The 22,840-nt window shown below is 42.0% G+C and overlaps 1 protein-coding gene, 1 long non-coding RNA gene and 1 pseudogene across 4 annotated transcripts in view; all 3 read left to right on the top strand.

Annotated features, from left to right (window-relative positions):
* LOC146692549 (uncharacterized) overlaps positions 1-22,840 on the top strand; it is a 232,329-nt pseudogene that overhangs the window by 51,295 nt on the left and 158,194 nt on the right. The gene's annotated exons all lie outside the window — the stretch shown is intronic.
* Positions 6,492-7,628, top strand: LOC146692557 (uncharacterized). Its single transcript, XR_014915017.1, has 3 exons — positions 6,492-6,917; positions 7,003-7,114; positions 7,195-7,628. It is a non-coding gene; the product is annotated as an uncharacterized LOC146692557 (long non-coding RNA).
* On the top strand, positions 9,883-22,548 carry txlnba (taxilin beta a). Of its 2 annotated transcripts, none has more exons than XM_085432689.1 (11): positions 9,883-10,007; positions 15,884-16,112; positions 16,236-16,317; positions 17,000-17,085; positions 17,193-17,363; positions 17,633-17,827; positions 18,093-18,212; positions 18,968-19,042; positions 19,625-19,717; positions 20,015-20,110; positions 20,933-22,548. In XM_085432689.1, the coding sequence occupies exons 2-11, from the start codon at positions 15,900-15,902 to the stop codon at positions 22,184-22,186; spliced, it is 2,385 nt and encodes a 794-aa protein (XP_085288815.1). In that variant the 5' UTR covers positions 9,883-10,007; positions 15,884-15,899; the 3' UTR covers positions 22,187-22,548. The 2 variants fall into 2 exon arrangements, with proteins under 2 accessions (XP_085288815.1, XP_085288816.1); XM_085432690.1 differs by lacking the exon at positions 18,968-19,042 and adding an exon at positions 18,844-18,918.

Below are 22,840 nucleotides of genomic sequence, written 5' to 3'. Positions count from 1 at the left end.
GTGTCATTCAGTCAGTGCCACCATGCAGCATGATTTACACCCAAAGTGTGATTAATAATGAGACTTTAGCTGGAAGATGAAGCAAGGCAATCAAACAGATAAAGAGATGCAAATTCTTTCCTGCCAGTACACCAAAGCATGTTAAGATTCCTCTGTGTGACAGAGAACTGAGCCTTGAGCGGCAGCAGTTGGAGCAAAACTGAGCTTTATTTTATGATTGAACTGCATCCTTGGACATTCTATCCGGTCTTTAAGTGATGATGTGATGAATCCTGCTTCCGGGCCCAAAGTAGTCTGCATTTAATAAGGCTGTTGTGTTTTTAACACGTTTTAGTGCTTTGTATCTTGTTCTATTTAATCTCAACAAGCCCCAAGAAACAGTCAGTGATCACTGTCGGCTTCTCTGTTTTTATTACCGCTAATCACTTTAAAGCTCAGTTTTTAAACCCTTACGATGTAACTATAGCCCAGCCCATGCAGCAGTATATTAATGGCTAACTGTGGAGGGATTATCTTGGTGGTTCTCCTGACTGGTCCCAGACATGGCTAATGACCGGATAACAGGCTTTTTAATGCCTGAAAGTAAAGAAAATGATGGTGTATTTAATGTACTCATGTAATGTATCAATTTGTTGTCTATTCTCTTCTGCTTATCCAATTTAGGGCCACAGTTGGTGAGGAAGCCAGAGTACCCATGCAAAAACAGGGAGAATATGCGATGGAGAAAGACCCCGGTCTCATGATGGAATTGAATTTTGGACCATCTTGCTGGGAGGCAGTAGCAGTTTTAGATACGGGCGGTTGCCCGGGCAGCATCGTGGTGGGGGGCGGCATCACGGGCATCGGCAAAAAAAAAAAAAGAATGCTCGTACTCATGCTGCCCCGACGTCAGCCAGCGCATTTTGGGAATGGCATAGGCACCAATCGGTTTTCTATCGCCCATTTCCTGGGAGTAAGGGCGCCATTCGTTTGTGAGATGCGCAGAGAGGAGAGGGCGGGGCGGCAGGGGATTCTCTGACCGGCTGGAGCAGCATCTAATAACCAACTCGCAAAATAAAACAAAATAAAAACAAACCAACAAACACGAAAACACCAGACATTATAATACAGACTTATAATTTGCACCGATGTTTTTTCGAAATTCTATACACGAAAAGTGAGCGCGAGAGCCCTCGGTGTGCCTGCTAAACTTTATTGTCATCTCCGCTACATACAGTACAGTACAGAGACGAGACGACGAGGCTCCAGTTACGTGTGTGTGTGTGTGTGTGTGTGAGAGAGAGAGAGAGAGAGAGAGAGAGAGAGAAAAGAGTAAGAAAATAAATATACACTTTAGGACTAGGAATAAAGGGATCAATAACAATTTAAAATTTACAGTTTGATGATTTAAAGTCTCACACACAACCTGTTGAAAGGGGAGGGGGGGGGGGCAGCTGCTTCCAAATAGAGCACATTTCATTTATAATGTTGTAAATCCAAGCCCATTATGTATTCATGATATGAATCCTGGGTTGTGTGAAATCTCAGAAATAAACCCTAGACAAAGTGAATCTGTGAACCTAGGTGTGTTAGATCATGTTGTGGTGATCCTTGGGTTGAGGGATGGGTGTTCATACTGGAGTGCAAACTTAAAACCAATGGAAGATGGACAAGAAAAGTTCAAAGCCATCAGGTCCTCAGTTTAGAAAAGAAGAGGAGAAACAAGCAAAAGATACAGGTAAGCAGATGTGTCATTGGATAATGGCAGGTCATCCTGAAACAATCAGAATACTTTATTAATCCCTAAGGAAATTATGTGCGTTACAGTTGCTCCAAGAAGAAATGGTAAAAATAGTAACAGTAACAGACTAAACTCCAAACAATACATTATGTTACAGATTTGAATATTAATTAGTCATTGTTAATTTGTCCTGTTCTCATTGTATGATGAATTATGATGGCTGTTTGGTAGCTTTTTGCATACTATGCATACTCTCTCACTCTTCGTGTGTGTGTGTGTGTGTGTGTGTGTGTGTGTGTGTGTGTGTGTATACAACAGCTTTATGTTAATGTACAATCCTTAATATGTTTTGTCTGTGGAGGGGGGGGGGCAGAGGGAGTGTTCGCCCAGGGCGCCAAACAGGCTAGGACCGCCACTGCTGGGAGGCCACAGTGCTAACCACTACTCCACTCTGCTGTTTATCAGTTTGCCATTTTACTTTCCTAAAATCCACTTTTTTGATTTTCAGTTCTGTCTGTCTTCTGTGTCTGCATCTTAATCATCTACAAGATGTCTGGTGGTATTTTACATTCTGCTTCACAGCATGTATTTAATAATCAAACAACCTCTGTTCTATGTGCAAACTGAGTCATTCACATTCCACACACAAACACATTTGTCAGAAGGTCAGTGGTTCGATCCCAGGCTGCCTACCTCTGTCTATCCATGATGTCATAGTGTCTGCTCATGAGTCTGTCTGTAAAGTTCAGTGTCTAGTCTGGATCTCTGTGTCTGTTGTGTGCTTCCTGTTTTACTTTGACAGTCTCTCGTCTGTGTGTGTTATGTTGTGTTTGCTCGTTTCCCTGTAGTATTATTATTAGTATCAGCTGTGTTCCCTGTGTTCTCTCGTTAGCCTTCTGTGTTTTTATGTCAGTCTCCCTTAGTTCCATGTCATTTTATCCCTCGTACTGTTCCGTTTGCCAACTTGTCTGTTAGTTTTTGCTTTCCCAGTTTAGCTAGTTTTCTGTTCTGTCTGCAAACCCGCAATAAAGCAGTGTGTTTTGAGTTCACTTTGCCTCCGTGAGTCCAGCTCTTGGGTCCACCATGTCCTGCCTGCCTTCACACAGCCATCACTGCACTTTTAAATTGTGTCTTAAAACCCATCTCTTTCCCTCTTTCTTTCTCCCCTTCTTTCCCCCAGTCAAGTCTGTCCCGTATTCAGTGAGTGAAAATAAAATAAACAATAAAAGGTGAATCAAATGGACCATTACGGCAAGGCTTGGATGGTCAATTTGGTAAAGTAAATCCGTTTGGCAACTTTCTTTGCCTTTAGACAACAATTCTGATGGCAAAAGAGCCAAATGGGACAGGCAAAAAGAAAAAAAAAAGAAAAAAAAAACCATCTATTCAGAATTGCAAACCCTTCATCATAATTCTAAGTTTCCAGGGTTGGCAGGATACTGAGCAATGTGATTCTGTGAAGTACTGAGCTAGTGAGGTGGTCACTTTGCTATTTCAAGTGTTATAGTATTTAAAATGTTATATAAAATGAATCTTTAAAAACCTGAATGTGAAAGTTTGCTCTGTTTGGTCTGTAGTATCTGAGGTTGGGTAACTAAATGGTGCCTTCAATTATAGATCCATTATTTGTTATTTTCTCACTTATTAAATCACTTACAATGAGACTCCAATGTGAGGATGTCTGTTAAATGAGAAAATGAAGGGAAAAAATGATGTAGACATTCAAATTAAGTGAAAAATGGAATTAAGTGAAACATTGATGGAGGAAAAACACGCAGTCAGTCAGGAGAGCTTTATTTTAGAGTGTCGGACATCCTTTAACTGCTGCTGAAGCATCATTTATTTATTTGGAAATAAAATCACAGAGGGTTCAGAGGGCCTTTTACTTTGAGACAAGATCAGAGCTAAAAGCCTGTCAGAGAGTCGCTGATGGGTTAATACCTGCATGCTCGGTGCCAGACATGGTTTACGCAGGAAATAAAACTCATTTTCTCTTCAAAGTAAAAATTGGGACCATTTCATGTCTTGGGTCTTCCTTTTTTGGAGAATCTCTCGCTGTAGTTCAGATGGGCTTTCTCCATCTGTGCACCTTGAAATAGGCCACAATTAGTAAAAACGTTGAATTCTGACAGCAAAAAGTAAAAATCAGACAATGCTTCAAAGGTTTATCAGTCAGCAGCCACTGTGTGCCCAAGAGATGGTCTGCAGTGATGCACTGTGTGGTGTAGAGAAACAGGAAACAGTTCAGTGCATTTAGGTATCAACTGTAATAAATTATTGATTTAAAAACAAAGGAAGGTTGTGGTCAAGGTGTTGGATACTGAAAGGACAGATTTAGCAGGGAAGCTTCAAAGAATGATTCAGGCCGCCTGACATATTTCTTATTAATGCATTTGTAGCCCTGCTGGTCAGCTGACTTTAAGGAGAAAACAGCGATAGTTGTGAAAATGGCTCGTACCTCTGTCTTATGTTAGTCTTTCGTAATAGAGACAAATTTAAGGGCAGCTGTGGCTCAGTATGATCCCAGTCTTATCTGGCCAAAGTGCCCCCAATACGGCTGTGTGTGTGTGTGTGTGTGTGTGTGTGTGTGTGTGTGTGTGTGTGTGTGTGTGTGTAAGGTAAATGGGGACAGTTACTCTCATCTTTTATGTCAGACACAATGAGTGCAGAAATGGATGTGTGACGATTAAAGAAAACCTCTCTTACCAGAATTTTCTAAGGACTTGTGAGTACTTTATGTCTTCGCAAGGAAAGCAGGTCCACACTGTACCCACAGAGGGCCATAATGTCCACTTGAAAACAGATTTATGTCCCCACAACATGTAATACAAACACACAAACGAACACACACACAGTGCTGTTTAATGGAGTTCCCTGAAGCAGCCTGGTGGCTCATTGCTGCCATCAGCTGGTCAACTACAGAATACTCACTTACTGTAATATATACTGTATATACTTACTGTATATATTACTGTAATATTTACTTATATACAGTATATTTCTATATATCCTGTCATATTTTCGGCTTTGTGGCATTACTCGAAGCGTCTGTCTGTCACTTGTCTTCTGTATTTAAACTTCTTTTTCTAGTCTGGTAATTAGTTTCCTTTTTCTATTAAATAATGTTGTTATTGATTTCTCTTTGGTTGTAATTTATAGTTTTCCAACACCATAAGCCAAAAAAGGGAAAGATTTATGATTAATTACATAAAAATAAAAAAAATTACTTTGCATGTAAAGAAAACAAAATACTAAATTGAAAGATGTAAGCTTTAACTTACGTAATGTAAACTTAATCCAGTGTCATCCTCTTTATTATAAATCATCTTGTCTTTCATCAAAAATGACTTTTGTCATTGCTGGATCTAACAGAATTGGTCCTAGCACTGAACCCTGTGGAACTCCATAATTAACCTTAGTGTGTGACAAGGACTCTCCATTTACTTTAACAAATTGGAGTCTATAGATAGATATGATACAAACCACTGCAGCGCAGTACCTGTAATACCTACAGCATGCTCTAATCATTCTAATAGGATATTATGCTCGACAAGATTCAAGAGTTTTTTATTTGTCATATGTGTAGTCATTAAAGTGCAAGACATTATAGACAATAAACAATAAGTAAATTCAAATTAAAAATCTAAAAATGTACATTGTGTGAATGGAATGATAAAGGGCTTCGTGCCACATAGCACAGCAATGTATTGACAGAGCAATCCAAGAGACAAACAGAGTGACCAGAGTGACCACAGTAATATAAACAGTAGTGAAGCAGCATGATCAGTGTAGCAATGTGTGATGTAATAATAAATCAGATATGATATGAAATAAGACTGGGAAAGTTCTGGAATGTGAGAAGAACATGATATAAGGTCCTGTTTCAGTCACTTATGGTGATGCTCTGATTTAGGACTCGGACAGCATGAGGATTGAAGCTCCTCTTTAGTCTCTGTTTTTGACCTGCTAGTGTGGATGTCATGGTTTCCGTGCCTGCCCAGCCGGCCCCACAAGGCTACATGTGTTTGTATTCTCTCTCTCTCTTCTCTCTGCCTGGGCGGAGCTCACTGCGGGCTCCCGCCCTTGGCCCACACACCTGTACACGATTAGCTGTCATTACCTGTCCACTATTTGAGGTTGGGACACAGATCTTCTCATTAGTGGTCCTCTCAGCTTCCATGAATTTGTGCTTAAGTGTTTTGTGACTTGCGAGTAACTTCTTTTTTTCCCCTGTGTAATAGTTTTCCTCCCCGGACCTGTGACCTTCCTGCAGTGCGATCGTGTGTGAGTTTGGGCTTGAAGACGAGAGCGAGTGTGAGAGAGTTTCCCCTTGGACCTTTGGAGCCCTGGGCCCTGTTTCAGGAAGCCGGTTTAGTGGAAAAACTGAGTAAGTATACCCTGAGTTAACGAAAACTCTGGGTTTTCGGTTTCACAAAGCGAGTTCAGCTGAAGCCTGAGTGAGTCACTATGACGACACACGCCGTGAAGCTAACCTGCCCCCTAGCAGGTTTACTACAACTAACCCTGACTGTCTCCGCCCCTTTGTCGGAAACCTGACAGTAGGAAGTGTCAGACATGGCGTGCCCCTTCCTTGAAGAGCCAGTAGATCGTGAAGCCCAAATTCTCCGCAGAGCTCTCCGCCGGGAGAGAGTGATCAGAGCGCGTTTGGACATTTTATCATTTCCTGATGATTGTCTGTGTGAACGTTACAGTTTCTCAGCACAATCTATAATTTATTTGGATAACATCCTCAGGCCATATATTACGCATGTGACACATCGTGGACATGCTCTCAGTTCTGTACATATTATTTGTATTGCACTTCGGTTTTTTGCAAACGGGAGCTTTCTGTATAATATTGGTGAAGCTGAGCACGTTTCCAAGGCTACCGTCTGTCGGGCAGTCAGGAATGTTACAGTTGCACTGAAACGTCTCCTGTACTCGTCTGTGGTGTTCCCCGGTCATAGACCCACAAGATTCATCAAAGAGGGATGCCACAAAATTGCAGGTATCAGGATGACCAAAACTTAATTTATGATGTGGTGATACTTGAACTACTACTTAAATTTTACATTTATTTTCAGGGTTCCCAGGCGTGATTGGCTGTATAGATGGTACTCACATTCCAATCATTGCTCCTTCAGTAAATGAAGGAGACTATGTGAACAGGAAGTCTTTCCACAGCATTAATGTACAGGTACATAGTTCCCTGTAGCATTTCAAACTAACAAATTATTTCATCATAGTAATGGATGCTAATTTGTGTTCTCTGCACTGTGAAGATCATATGTGATGCTGCCAACATTATCACAAATGTGGAAGCCAAGTGGCCAGGCTCTGTCCATGACTCACAAATATTCCGTGAATGTACACTGAGCACAAAATTTGGACATGGTGAGTTGAAAATACTTTAAAATATATAAAGACCAATTGCTTCAGGGACATTTGAACTGAAGTGTATCCTTCTGTCTTAGGAGAGTTCACTGGCTACTTGCTTGGTGATAGGGGGTATCCATGTTTACCCTATTTGCTTACCCCTTACTCTGACCCTGAACCGGGCCCACAGCAGCGATATAATCTGGCTAATTGCAGGACAAGAGCCAGAGTTGAAATGACTATCAGAATGCTTAAGGCCCGGTTCCAGTGCCTGCAAAGACTCAGGGTCACCCCAGAAAGGGCATGTGACATTATTGTGGCATGTGTGATTCTTCACAACATTGCCACAATTAGAGGAGAACACTGTCCTTCTGAACCAAACAGCAGTGATCCAAACCATGAACATCCTGACCCTCCCACGGACATACAAGATGGAAGAGCAGTCAGAGACACCATATGTCACAATCATTTCTTTTGACCCATCACCTCAACATGTTGAAAGAAGAATAAACAGATTTTTTGTTCAACTGGCTTTATTGGTCACCTGTGTTTCCTGTACACAAAGTATTAAAAGATGTAAACCTCATAAAGTGTCTCTGTTGCTTCCTCCTCTGTAACAGCTGTCAATGTTTCTTCATTATTTTCCTGTAGTAAAGAAATAAACAACATTGCTGTTCTACCTTTCTGAAACCAAATATTCCGAGTTGGGCAGTTCGGGGCTTCCTGAAACAGGGCCCTGGGCCCTATTTCAGGAAGCCGGTTTAGAAAACTCAGAGTGAAAAACGATACTCAGGGTTGAGTAACCCCGAACTGTCCAACTCGGAATATTTGGTTTCAGAAAGGCTGATAACAATTAGTTCAGTCAACGCGGAGTTGCTTTAACCCCAAGTTAAGCGCGCGCACGAGGATACATAAAGCCCTGATTAGTGGAGCACAGATTAAGCGAGTCACCATGGAGATGGAGGGAAAGAAGGCGCGGTCAATGTATTTTACAGCGCTTGAGGCCAAAATTCTGATGGCAGCATATGCCGATAACATGCAAATTTTGCGGAAAAAAAATAACACAGCCTCAGCTGCAAAAGAAAGGGAGCATGCATGGCAAAATATAGCCGACAGAGTCAATGCGTGAGTGTTCATTTAAACATTGATCTAGGGATTTCCACCCATTTAACACATTATCTTATTATATTTCATTATATTTTATTTTATTTTTTATTTCATACATTTTATTTTGTGATGTGATGTGAGCGCAGGTGCAACCCAACAGGCCCCAAACGTTCCTGGCAGCAAGTAAAAATGAAATATAAAAATATAGTCCAAACAGGTAAGGTGTAATTGTATTATGAGCCATAGTGCTTGGTCTGTTTGTCCTATGTAAATCAATTGCAGTTAGAGGCTACATTAATTTCCCCTCTGTAAGCACTTATTGAAATTATCTGAGCACATTACAAGTACATATTTGCTTACTCTGTATGATCAAATGTGACCCATTATAGCCACTAGAAAAAAAGCGGAGGCCCGAAAAACAGGTGGGGGTCCTCCACCACCACCACTCACAGAGCCTGGCCACTTGGCTTCCACATTTGTGATAATGTTGGCAGCATCACATATGATCTTCACAGTGCAGAGAACACAAATTAGCATCCATTACTATAATGAAATAATCTGTTAGTTTGAAATGCTACAGGGAACTATGTACCTGTACATTAATGCTGTGGAAAGACTTCCTGTTCACATAGTCTCCTTCATTTACTGAAGGAGCAATGATTGGAATGTGAGTGCCATCTATACAGCCAATCACGCCTGGGAACCGTGAGAATAAATGTAAAATTTAAGTAGTAGTTCAAGTATCACCACATCATGAATTAAGTTTTGGTCATCCTGATACCTGCAATTTTGTGGCATCCCTCTTTGATAAATCTTGTGGGTCTATGACTCACTCAGAATTAATCTAAACTCGCTTTGTGAAACCGAAAACCCAGAGTTTTCGTTAACCCAGGGTATACTTACTCAGAGTTTGCACTAAACCGGCTTCCTGAAACAGGGCCCTGGACTTGGACTGGTGTTGTAAATAAACTGTGTTTGGAGACGTCAACCTGCTCTGCACTTGAGTCCCTGCTATTAGTCGTGACAATGGAACCTTCTGCCTGACTGCAGAAGTTCAAACAGTATCGAACGCTGCACTGAGGTCTAGCAGGACAAACACAGAGATGAGTCCACTGTCAGAGGCCATAAGAAGATCATTTGTAACCTTCACTAAAGCTGTTTCTGTGCTGTGATGAGCTCTGAAACCTGACTGAAACTATTAGAATAAGATAATCTGTTAGGTGTTTGACAACTACTCTTTCAAGAAGTTTTGAGATTAAAGGAAGGTTGGAGATTAGAAACACCAAGACATACTCATTCATAGTCTCCAGTAGCAGTGTTTTGTGTGTGTGATTGTATTGAATTGTCTTCCGCTGTTGTAGTTGAAATGTCCTAAACACCACTTGTTACTGTGCTGATTGTGTTAAAGACTGTGAGTCTGAGTCTGATGATTCCTTTGACCCAACGTCATCATTACTGTTAGTTTCTTTTCTAATCCGTTTCAAATTCACTTCCGCTTTTTTTTTTTAACACATTTAGCCTAAAAACTTTTAAGACCCAGGTTTTTAGGTGACCTGTGAATATTGGTGATGAAGTTATTTCTAAAATCACAAAAGACTCTCGGGAACCCACCCACCCCCATCAGAATGTGTCCCCTTATCCACAGTCGCAGCACACTCTGGTGCAGTCACCGGCGTGTCCCTAAGCTGATCCTCTCATGTTATTTTGGGGGTCAGCTGTCCCGTGAACAGGACCCTCCTCCTCCTCCCGTTCTTCTTCCGTCTGTTGCTGTCTCTTCTTCACCTCCTTCACTCTGCTGATCCTGGTAAGACTTTTTCATTCCTCCCTTCCTCAGAAATCTTACTTACTTGTGTTCACCGTTCTTACTGCTGCATTTGGGTACACTTCCACAAGTGGACTACTTTGTGGAACAAACTGGAAATGTATTTTTCCTCCTGTTTCAGGCATAAATGGGGCCTGATGGTCATTTTTAAAGATGAAAAATTTTTATTGCTGCTATGTTTTCATTTTAATAAATAACTTTAAAGTACAACATGGAAAAGACATGAAGAGCTTTGTAATGGCAGCCATGACACAATAAAGGGCTGTGTCACTGTCAGCGTGTCTATATTCAGCCCTTCAGCACTTTCATACACAGCATGACTGGAATGCAAAAAATACCTGCATTTGAAGAAAGCAGTGTCTTATTCTTTAAGGATCATTTTGATAATTCAGTACAGTGAAAAATGTGATATATGTGATAATTTTAAAGGTGCCTTGTGCCTCCTTTTACTTCAGTTTAGTTGGTGGACTGTTCACTTTGTCACATGTAAACAATTACTAATGTTTTGGCCTTGCTTGTGCTGTTTTTGGTTGTCTACATCTTTCTGCAGTTACCTGGTTTTTCCAAAGGTTTTCTGTTTGGCTGTTCTGGCTCATTCTGACAGTAATGTCTTTCTTTTAGTTTTGTAAATGGATCATTTTATTTTGGAGGCATAAAGTGAGGTCAGGTGTAGGATCATTTGTCCAAAACTAAGAATGTCCTTAAAAAACACAAACAAGAAACAAGCGTAACATTGGTATTTTAAGATTTAGCTGATAATCAAGAACAAAGAATGCAGTTATTCAAAGTCCAGATTATGTTCATGTGGTTTTTCCATCATCCAGCTTGAGCACAGTCATCAAGTAAAAACATTACCATGAGCAGTTTATTTAGTCGTGGTCAACAGTTTGTAATTCAGGGGGAGGGGCTGTGATTGGTTGTGTAATATAGAGGGGAGGAGCTTAGTGTATTTTTGCAGTGGGGCGGCAAAACAGTGGAAACATGAAGCAGACACACAAAACAAACAAACAAAAAAACAAGTTTATAATAATGTTTAGCCTTAAAATCTGTGACTGTATGCCTGGAACCATATTTGGATGCTCTCAGAATAGATGAGACTACAACAGCTGTAGCCTGCAGTGTGTGTGTGACTGTGTGTGTGGATGGGGGGGAGGGCAGAGTTGGCTATCTCACTGTGATGGCTAATTTTAACTTGACAGATATAATAACGGTGGCAGCCGTCATGTTGCAACAGAGCTATGTGGACACACACACAGAGGAAGAGGCGGTGAGCTCGATGACGCCTGATGGGAAAATAAAAGTAATGTTGGTCGCTGATTAAAGGTTCCTTCCCCTCACTATACATGGCAGTTTTATTAGTTTCAAAGACATCAACAAACCTACCGTGAAGTCACCGGTCAATTTATTGATTAGACAAACTGTAAATCTTTGCATTTTATAGATTCTGGGTTTTAATATGTTGGGTTTTTTCATGGAACCATATTCACATTGTCAGTTTTTTTTTCCCAAATCATTTTCTGGACACATTTTAGAGATAAAAGTGAATGGATGATTTAAAATTAAAGACATGTAATGAAACACAACACAACCTTATAACTTATAGACTCCTGGTTCTTGGTTCCAAGAAAGACTTTTGGAGTCTGAGCTTGTTTCCTTTAATAGATGTACTTTGTCTTTTGACGTGTACCCAAAACTGAAGCTTACCGGAGACCGGAGACAGTACAAGACATGGATGTATCTTCCTGGTCAGAAAAAAGAAGCCAGTGCAGATGTGCTTAAAGTGAGATTGGATATAGCTGTGGTTGCAAAAACACTTTCGGTCTACAGTAGACTGTTCAGAAAAGGCTTTTTGATTTGATCTCTGCAAACATTTTCCTCCTGAGTCTAGTATAAAGTAGTTGTGACGCTGCTGTGATCTGTCACAGCTATCAGTGAGCTAAATTTAAAGTGACAGCTGCCAGATACTTTACATTGGATTAGCATGTGCTAAACAATGGAAAGCATGTTTGCAGTTGGTGTGAGCTGTTTATGAGCTGTATAGTTGTTAAAGGTTTTCAGTAGATTTTTCAAACTCACTGTCCAAACTTAAACTTGTACATTTTTAAAGAATAGAACCACAGAGTAATCCTTCTGTTACACTTGAATCAGAACATACCTCCCAATTGCTAGAAACAATTGCTAGACCATCTGATTTTGTCATATAGTTCAATTAAATATTAAAGGGTACAGTGGGGCAAAAAAGTATTTAGTCAGCCACCGATTGTGCAAGTTCCCCCACCTAAAATGATGACAGAGGTCAGTAATTTGCACCAGAGGTTCACTTCAACTGTGAGAGACAGAATGTGAAAAAAAAAAATCCATGAATCCACATGGTAGGATTTGTAAAGAATTGTTTCGTAAATCAGGGTGGAAAATAAGTATTTGGTCAATAACAAAAATACAACTCAATACTTTGTAACATAACCTTTGTTGGCAATAACAGAGGTCAAACGTTTACTATAGGTCTTTACCAGGTTTGCACACACAGTAGCTGGTATTTTGGCCCATTCCTCCATGCAGATCTTCTCGAGAGCAGTGATGTTTTGGGGCTGTCGCCGAGCAACACGGACTTTCAACTCCCGCCACAGATTTTCTATGGGGTTGAGGTCTGGAGACTGGCTAGGCCACTCCAGGACTTTCAAATGCTTCTTACGGAGCCACTCCTTTGTTGCCCGGGCGGTGTGTTTTGGATCATTGTCATGTTGGAAGACCCAGCCTCGTTTCATCTTCAAAGTTCTCACTGATGGAAGGAGGTTTTGGCTCAAAATCTCACGATACATGGCCCCATTCATTCTGTCCTTAACACGGATCAGTCGTCCTGTCCCCTTGGCAGAAAAACAGCCCCATAGCATGATGTTTCCACCCCCATGCTTCACAGTAGGTATGGTGTTCTTGGGATGCAACTCAGTATTCTTCGTCCTCCAAACACGACGAGTTGAGTTTATACCAAAAAGTTCTACTTTGGTTTCATCTGACCACATGACATTCTCCCAATCCTCTGCTGTATCATCCATGTGCTCTCTGGCAAACTTCAGACGGGCCTGGACATGCACTGGCTTCAGCAGCGGAACACGTCTGGCACTGCAGGATTTGATTCCCTGCCGTTGTACTGTGTTACTGATGGTGACCTTTGTTACTTTGGTCCCAGCTCTCTGCAGGTCATTCACCAGGTCCCCCGTGTGGTTCTGGGATCTTTGCTCACCGTTCTCATGATCATTTTGACCCCACGGGATGAGATCTTGCGTGGAGCCCCAGATCGAGGGAGATTATCAGTGGTCTTGTATGTCTTCCATTTTCTGATGATTGCTCCCACAGTTGATTTTTTCACACCAAGCTGCTTGCCTATTGTAGATTCACTCTTCCCAGTCTGGTGCAGGTCTACAATACTTTTCCTGGTGTCCTTCGAAAGCTCTTTGGTCTTGGCCATGGCGGAGTTTGGAGTCTGACTGTTTGAGGCTGTGGACAGGTGTCTTTTATACAGATGATGAGTTCAAACAGGTGCCATTCATACAGGTAACGAGTGGGGGACAGAAAAGCTTCTTACAGAAGACGTTACAGGTCTGTGAGAGCCAGAGATTTTCCTTGTTTGAGGTGACCAAATACTTATTTTCCACCCTAATTTACGAATAAATTCTTTACACTATTTACACAATTCTTGGACACTAATTCCCCCACCTCTCCCCCCTCCATAGAGCCATCACCACCTTCAAACTGTTCACCTACAACACCCCCCTCCTCACCCCACACAAAAGAGGATTTCACACCACCTCCTCCCACCACAACTCTTCATATTCATGAAGCAGATGTGAGGAAGCAGTTTAAGAACCTGAATGCTCGGAAAGCTCCCGGCCCAGACGGTGTGTCTCCTGCCACCCTCAGACACTGTGCAAACGAGCTGGCCCCAGTGTTTTCTGGCATTTTCAACTCCTCACTGCAGGCATGTCATGTGCCTGCCTGCTTCAAGTCCTCCACCATAATCCCTGTCCCCAAGAAACCTAGGATCACTGGACTAAATGACTACAGACCCGTGGCTCTGACATCTGTGGTCATGAAGTCTTTTGAGCGCCTAGTTCTCTCCCATCTCAGGACCCTCACGGCCCCCCTCCTGGACCCCCTGCAGTTTGCATATAGAGCCAACAGGTCTGTAGACGACGCCATCAACATGGCCCTACACTTCATCCTGCAGCATCTGGACTCCCCAGGAACCTACGCCAGGATCCTGTTTGTGGACTTCAGCTCTGCCTTCAACACCATCCTTCCAGACCATCTCCGAGGCAAGCTTTCCCAGATGAATGTGCCTGATCCCATCTGCCGGTGGATCACTGACTTCCTGACGGACAGGAAGCAGCATGTGAGGCTGGGAAAGAATGTCTCGGACTCCCGGACCATCAGCACCGGCTCCCCTCAGGGCTGTGTTCTTTCTCCTCTGCTCTTCTCCCTGTACACCAACTGCTGCACCTCCACCCACCAGTCTGTCAAGCTAATCAAGTTTGCAGATGACACCACCGTTATTGGGCTCATCTCTGACGGGGATGAGTCTGCCTACAGGAGGGAGGTTGAACGTCTGGTGTCCTGGTGCAGCCACAACAACCTGGTGCTGAATGCCCAGAAGACAGTGGAGATTACTGTGGACTTCAGGAAGCACACAGCCCCACTCCCCCCCATCATCCTGACTGACACCCCCATCACCTCTGTGGACTCATTCCGCTTCCTGGGTACCACCATCACCCAGGACCTGAAGTGGGAGCCCACCATCACCTCCGTCATCAAGAAAGCCCAGCAGAGGATGTACTTCCTGAGGCAGCTGAAGAAATTCAACCTGCCAACACGGACGATGATGCAGTTCTACACTGCAATCATCGAGTCCATCCTCACCTCCTCCATCACCGTGTGGTACGCTGGAGCCACTATCAGGGACAAACAGAGACTGCAGCGTGTTGTGCGCTCTGCTGAGAAGGTGATTGGCTGCAGACTCCCATCTCTGCAGGACCTGTACACCTCCAGGACATTGCGGCGTGCAGCTCGGATCTCAGCTGACCCTTCTCACCCTGGACACAGTCTGTTTGACCTGCTCCCCTCAGGCAGGAGGCTCCGGTCCATTCGCACCAGAACCTCTCGCCATAAGAACAGTTTCTTCCCCTCTGCTGTTGGACACATGAACAATAACCATATGACTGTTCCCACCACTAACACATGACCCTACGCTGTGTCACTGCATCATTCCATGTCTGGCACTGATCACCACCTGCACTCATGTATATATCTTTCTACGTAGCACTCTTAATTCTTATTCTCATGTATATATCTCATGTATAGCTCATGCACATATCTTTCTACGTAGCACTTTTAATTCTTATCCCTACTTTTATTTTTTCATGTCTATTTAAGTGCTATTTATGACACTATTTAAGTGCTATTTATGACACTATGTTTGCACTGAAGCACCGCAGCAATTTCCTAATGTTGTAAACCTGCTCAACATTTGGCAATAAACCCCTTTCTGATTCTGATTCTGATTCTACAAATCCTACCATGTGAATTCATGGATTTTTTTTTCACATTCTGTCTCTCACAGTTGAAGTGTACCTCTGGTGCAAATTACTGACCTCTGTCATCATTTTAGGTGGGGGAACTTGCACAATCGGTGGCTGACTAAATACTTTTTTGCCCCACTGTATATGAATAGAGTGAAATCAAAGTTTTTTTACATGCTGCAGTTTGAATGAGTGACGTCCAACAGTTAAGTTTTACTTCGTCTTGTAAATCTCTGTATCTGCCTGCTGTAAAAAAATAAAAAATAAAAAATCCATGTGCATTAGTTCCAGAAAACTGACAATGGAGACGTCGGTGGAAGCAGCTGAGGTGTTGGTGCCTCCCACATCTGTCAAGGCATCTTCACTGGAGCCTGAGAGCAGTGAGGGCGAGACGGCAGGTGTGGCTTGCTCCGCCTCCTCTCCTGACAATCCGGACTCTGTGGAGCAGTTCAGTCGACGGCTTGATGACATCATTCACATGTATAGCTCCGCAGCCGGCGTCCTCGACAAACAGGTTTTAAAAGTTAACAACACCTGCTCCTTGATGTCTGGCTGCTGGTGATGTGTGCCGAACAAATGTAAAAAACTAAACTAAACAAAAACAAAAAAGCAATGTTTTATACTGTTTTGGATGTAGAGTGGGGTGGAGGCAGAGGTGGAAAAGGTGAAGGAGGAGGCAAAAGATGACATCACAAGCACCATGGACACAGATGACACAGGTGAGGCAGCCAGAGAGCAGGATGGTTTTATTCCTTTACCCAGTTCCCAATAAATACTGCAACCATCCAACCATCAGTCAACCCCACAAAAACCCAAATGAATCTGAAATGTATCTGCATGTGGACTTTAGTAAAGTAAAGTTTTAATGCTGAAGTTTTGTTTCTGATTCAACAAATTTTTGGTGCTTTTGAGCTGATCGCGCTGACAGGTGTCAGATAGTCTTATTAGCCCCAAAATAGAAACAATTTTTAACCAATGCACCTTAAAAGAACTGAACTCTAAAATGAAACTTATGTTGTCTATTGTTGCAATATTATCCTGCTCATACTGAGGATGAACTGCATTTACTTATTTATTATTTACTCTAGTAGCTCTTAGCCTAGTTTATATGCAAGTTACTTGAGCTTTTATCTTCTTTTTTATCTTGCACTTTTAATACTTCTTTTTTTTATTTAGCTTATAGCGCCTTTGATGTGAGCAGCAACAACTTTTCTTTAGAAAAATAAAATTTAAAAAGCCAGAAACATGAGAGGGTGAACCATCTCATTATTAATACAAAGTATAATTAATAAAAACAACCAAAGCGAAATTGTTTTTGTCATAGCAAATGAAAGCTTAAATAATGAATACTATATCCTGTGTGTATTATCAAAATGCTAGAAACTGTATCTCTCTCTGCAGAGGCCTCTCTCATCATGCAGGCCCTGAACGAACTCTCTTCTCCAGAGGAGAAACTGGAAGCTCTGGTCAGGAAGTATGCTGAACTGGTAAGGAAGCAGCTGAAGTTTTTAGTGTTGCTTGCTGGAAGTATTTATACTGTTTCTGGCACTGGGTCTTTAAAATTCATAGCAAGTACCTCTCCTTGTGTTCGCAGGCGGCCTTGCGGCGCTGCGATGTGCAGAGGTTGAGTGCTCTGCAGCAGAAGTTGTCCGTCGTGCTGGAGGAGCGGCAGCAGCTGCAGGCCGAGTATCGCAGCAGCATCGCAGCTCGCAGCAAACTGGAGAGTCTGTGCAGAGAGCAGCAGTCATTCTACAATGTTCTGAGGGTGTGGAGGATGTTTGCATTTACTTTGGCACAGCAGGAGAAGCTATTGAGACATAATTTTTAATCCACTTTCACGATAAGCACAAACCGTATAAAAACACAATTTAAACATCTCAGTGTTTTGTAGTTAGTTAGATGGTGGTTATTATCTGGAAGAACTGATTCACTTGTACAGGAAGAAGGAAAGTTGAAGCCTGACAGAACTCTGTTTCTTTCACCTTCCTCTTCTTCCATTCACTTCTCCCCGACTGCCACCGCTACCTCCTCCAGGAGGAGACTCTGCAGCGCTGCAAGGAGGACGAGGAGAAGAGAACAGAGATCACCACCCACTTCCAGAGCATGCTGGGTGAGATCCAGAGCCAGATTGAGCTGCACAGCGCACGAAATGAGAAGCTGTGCGGTGAAAATGTCAATCTGACCGACAAGTTGGAGAACCTCATGACCCAGTGTGAACGGAGGGAGGAGGTGAGAGGTCACAGGTCAACATTACACATTAAAATGTATTTTCAGATATCTTTGAATAAAAAACAAAACTTTAGAGTTACTTCAGATGAGTTTTTTCTTTTTGATTCATTGGTAAATTGATCCATTGATCCACCCATCCATTCTCTTTAGCTTATCCAATTGAGGGTCGCAGGGGGGCTGGAGCCTTTACCCAGCTTTCATAGGATGAAATGCTTGAGAAAATGATATGAAGGTAAATTCTTTCCTGTTCTCCTCCGTCCTGCAGAGTTTGGAGAAGATCAACAAGCATCGTGACCTGCAGCAGAAACTGATTGAAGCCAAACTGCAGCAGGCCAACGCTCTGCTGACCGAAGCTGAGGAGAAACACAAAAGAGAGAAGGAATACGTGAGTGTGCCATTGCTTCCATTGTAACCAGTGAAGAAATAAAGGATACGCCTTTGTCCCAGCATTCTGAGAATTCACCCAGAGCTCTCCAGATATCACTTATGTCAGTTTATCTACATGTAAACAAACTTTGGCATGTCAATTCTAAAAGGTCATATCAATGAATATCATTAATGGTATTATATGTCTGTTTTTAAAATTCCATTTAAACATATTTAATGTGACTTCGGCACAGCAGTCTTATTGCAACATATTCTCATCTCCGTGTGTCAGCTGCTCCAGTTTGGTCAGATGTTTCCTTTTACATAAGCGATGCACTGACACTGGCAAAATTATCCACCAAGACTTTAATGATCTCATTTTTCTCAAGGTTCTGGGAAAACTGGTGATTTGAAATAAATGTTTTTTTTGTTTTTTTTTTACCAGTAACCCTACAAGCTGGAAAGTAATGAGTTGGGTGTCACAGACCCATCGCACTAATGCAATAACGACGACACTTTGTGCATAAAGGCTTTGACGGTCAGGGATGAGAACGGGCTGCTTGCTGTTAGCTTGATAATCAAGATGAATTTTCTCTAAATCTGTTTTGAAGGCCATGCAGATTAACTGTATACTGTCTCTGTCACCTTAGTTGCTTAGGGAGGCTATTGACAAAACAAAGAAATGCTTCGCTATGAAGGAGCAGGAGCTGGCCATGAAGAAGAAGGTAAAGAAACGTCTTTAACGTCTGGCTCTGTCTGTTCTCTTCTAACCAGTTACTGGTTCAGGCTGCTGAATGGAAACTGCAGGCTCAGACACTCAGAGAGCAGGGGACTGTCATGCAGGCGCAGGTGAATATTCACTGACTGAGGCTGAGTCAGGCAGATTACTGCAGGTGTCACACAAGACCACAATGAGCTGAATGCACTTATTTTGTGCATGACGGCTTAAAACGTCTCCACACTGTGAGGAATAATATCAAAAAGCTCCTGTTCTCTTTATTAATTATATAAAACAAAAATAATTATTGAATAAGCTATCTGGAAAAGCTGAATTTATTAAAATGCATTTGAAAAAAAAAACACTTTTACAGAGAAATGCATATATGTAAGTCTCATTAACATCTTTCCGTCTAGTGCAAATATACTTAGAGTATACTTTGAATACTGCATCTTACTTGAATGTGGAGATTTAGTCTGGGCCTCAAAAATCAATACATAGGAAAAAATGACTGCAGTTAAGCTTAATTTGTTCTAAATTTGTCTAACCAAGATCTGTTTGAGGTTTTTTTGGAGGTTTTCTTGCAGGAGCAGTGAATAAAGCTTGATTTTAGTTTGTCGTCATATTATTTGAATAGAAATTATGAGGGATCTGCTAATATAAACGTATCTGTCCTATGACTCTGACTTATCAGCCTTCTCCTCTAACCACAGCTGACCCTGTATGGTGAGAAGTTTGATGAGTTCCAGGCAACTCTGGCCAAAAGCAATGAAATCTACGTCCGCTTCAAAAAGGAGATGGAAAATGTGAGTTTTGACCTGTGTGTGTGTGTGTGTGTGTGTGTGTGTGTGTGTGTGTGTGTGTGTGTGTGTGTAGGGTAAATGGGGACAGTTACTCTCATCTTTTATGTCGGACACAATAAGTGCAGAAATTAATTTGTGACGATTAAAGAAAACCCCTCTTACCAGAATTTTTGCGTGTGTGTGAGATGTAAATGGATGGTTGTTGCTCTAGCACGTTTTCTTGACTTTGGATGGATCTGACACAAGTCTGATTCGTAGATTTTATTTTATTTCGTGGTTGTTGTTGTTTTGTTTTTTTAGATGTCAGACAAGATGAAGAAAGTGGAGAAAGAGTCCAATCTGTGGAAGACGAGGTTTGAGAACTGCAACAAGGCTTTGACTGATATGATTGAAGAGGTAAATGTTTACGATGCACTACCTGGAGAATTTAATCACAATTGGAGAGAGACACCTACAGGCCTTGGTTAATCCTTTTTGAATCCACGTGGTGCCAGTGCCTTATCGATAAAAACACGATTGTTCAAATTTGTACAAATTTTTTGGCCCCAGCACAGGACCGAATAATTGCTGGATTCATGTATAGTATTTCCTTAGATTCCGTTGCTCTTTTTTTTACACAGTGGCCAATGAGTAGACACTCCTCCAATTTATTAGCTAATTCCTAAGCTGTCAGATTTAGTGCCACAGTAGAGGTGCCTGCAAATCCATGAATTAAATTCCATTTTATTTATACAGCATCAAATCACAACAACAGTCGCCTCAAGATGCTTTATATTTTAAGGTAGACCCTACAATAATGCATACAGAGGAAAACCCTGAATCTGGTTAGATACCACATTTCTAAGATTTTCAGGGCAGAGTACAATGACCTCAATTTTATCTGAATTTAGAAGCAGAAAGTTGGAGATCATGAAATAATCCCATCTATAAATGTAAATATTTAGAGAAGTGTTTTCATGGGTCCAACATATTAGCTGATAAAAAAAGATAGATACAATCAAACTGACTGATCCAACACACAAGCTAATCCATTTTCCAATTGGTCCTGGTACAAATGGGGTCTTGGGCCATGTTGCACCAGTGACCTAATTTAGATGATGACAGCAAAGCATCACCAAACCAAAGATCCTTAGCGATTCATAAATACCCTACTCAAACAGCATCGTCTTTTTATGGTGTCATCTTGTCTAATTTTCTTCATCCCTTCTTGTTCTTCAGAGAACAGAGAAAGGTAGAGAGTACGATCTGTTCGTCCTGAAGATTCACAAGCTGGAGAAGCTTTGTCGTGCCCTCCAGGATGAAAGGAAAGTGCTCTATGACAAAATCAAGGATGTTCACTACTCTAATGCCAACCTTCAAACAAAGGTCTTTGGCATCTCCAACCTCAATAACAAGCCTGAGGGTGCTGACGAATCTGCCCTACTGACCCCTGATGAGATGCAGGAAATCGAGGAGGAGGACCCGGTTCTGACAGAGGGCATGTCCCGCCTGAAGGAGGAGCAGACCAAGCTGCAAGAGTTTGCTGCCTCCCTGTTGACGACAACTGTTGACACTGAGGAAGAGGAAAATAATGAGTTAGACCTTGAAGAAGATCTAGTTTCATCTGCATTTTTCCATTTCAAAGCAAAACCTCAAGTCAAAGAGGGTCTGGATTCAGTCCCTGGGCAGGTGGAAGATGTAAAGTCAAAAGCATCAGATTCAGAGCTGCCACAGCCAGTGAAGGTGGAGGAGGTTCTAGATCAGGTTGTGCCTGCTGCAGAAGCCACAACCACTCAGAAGACAACTTTAGAAACAGCATTAGATCCAAATACAGAGGCGATAAAGGTTCAGACACAAGTTGAGGCTGAAGAGGCGCACCAAGCGGAGCCAGACGCAGAGATCCAGCATACAGTCGCACCTGTTCCAAAACCAGAACCAGAACGAGCCAAAGCTGAAATAGGAATGGAGGCAATGAAGGCTGAGGTCCTGGAGGAGACCGGTGAGATTACACCAGGGGCACCAGTGAAAGATGAGAAAGACCAGCAGCAGTCCATTGAAGCTACATCAGCATCAGACCCTGAGAAAGCCAAGTTTGATCCAGAAACAGACGCAATAAAGGCTGAGATCCAGGAGGAGTCCAGTGAGGGCAAACTACAAGTGGCTCCGCAAAATGATAAGGATCAGCAACAGCCATCTGAGTCTCTACTAACACTAGAGACTGAGAAAACTAGGGCCTCTCCAGCAATGGATGCAGAAGAAATGAAGGCCGAGCTCAAGGAGGAGATCAGTGAGGTCAAGCCAATGGTGCTTCTACAAGACGAGAAGGATCAGCAGCAGATAGCCGAACACGTTCAGGCACCAGAAGCAGTCTTAAAACCCTCAGAGTCAGCCTCATCTTCTGTGAACACTAAATCAGCTCCATCCTCTGACGCAGACCCCAAGAAGCAGGTCCTGAAGAAAAAGAAGAAGAAAAGTAGCAAGAATGCCAGCTAAAGTTACAGTGTGTAGGTGTGTGTGTGCTGTTATTTGGTGTTAATATGAACTTTTGCAATTAATTCATTTAAATGGTAGTATCAGCTAAAGTGTTCTCTTCACTGTTATTCAGTCTCACCAAACATCAACAAATGTATTTTACAGTTTGTTAGAATGAAGATTTAATTAGGCCTGACATGTTGACCCATGGGTCTTCATGAGTGGAATATTTTCTGGTAACTAACTGCAATGAAAAGCTAAAAGTGCCTTATGTCAGGCAAGGAAAGTATAGCCGCTGGCTGGAGGACAGTAAAGAGTATTTCTCTCCTAAACAAACAGTACTGTGTGCTAAAATGACTCGAATAATAAAAATGATAATCTGACATTTCTCTGGTCTCATTTACTTTCATTTACTTATGAAAGTCTTTATCCTTTTAAAGCTTCAATATCAGCTGCCATATCTTGTTCTATAGCCACATCTTATGGGTCTGTAAATCTATGGTACATGTGAGAAGGCATTTTGTCCATTATTTGGCCACTGCATTGTTAGTATTTAAATTTCCATCTAGGAGAATTGCCTTTTTCTTTTCTTTTTTTTCTTTTCTGCTTCATACTGAGTATTTTTTCTTCATTTTTCTTAAAATATACACCTTTGTTTGTTGAGATTTATGGGTG

This window comes from Copadichromis virginalis, linkage group LG15, assembly GCF_057382275.1.
Source record: "Copadichromis virginalis isolate Kocher_CV1m ecotype Utaka linkage group LG15, C_Virginalis_male_GT1.1, whole genome shotgun sequence".
Taxonomy (NCBI): domain Eukaryota; kingdom Metazoa; phylum Chordata; class Actinopteri; order Cichliformes; family Cichlidae; genus Copadichromis; species Copadichromis virginalis.
This window is presented reverse-complemented; position numbering and strand designations above follow the sequence as displayed.

What these genes read in the sequence shown, in the direction of transcription:
- txlnba (XM_085432689.1), top strand. Translation starts at nt 15,900, where the DNA reads ATGGAGACGTCGGTGGAAGCAGCTGAGGTGTTGGTGCCTCCCACATCT. An exon ending in TCAGGAAGTATGCTGAACTG is followed by an intron (nt 17,086 to 17,192) that starts GTAAGGAAGCAG and finishes TTGTGTTCGCAG; the next exon opens with GCGGCCTTGCGGCGCTGCGA. An exon ending in ACAAAAGAGAGAAGGAATAC is followed by an intron (nt 18,213 to 18,967) that starts GTGAGTGTGCCA and finishes TCTTCTAACCAG; the next exon opens with TTACTGGTTCAGGCTGCTGA.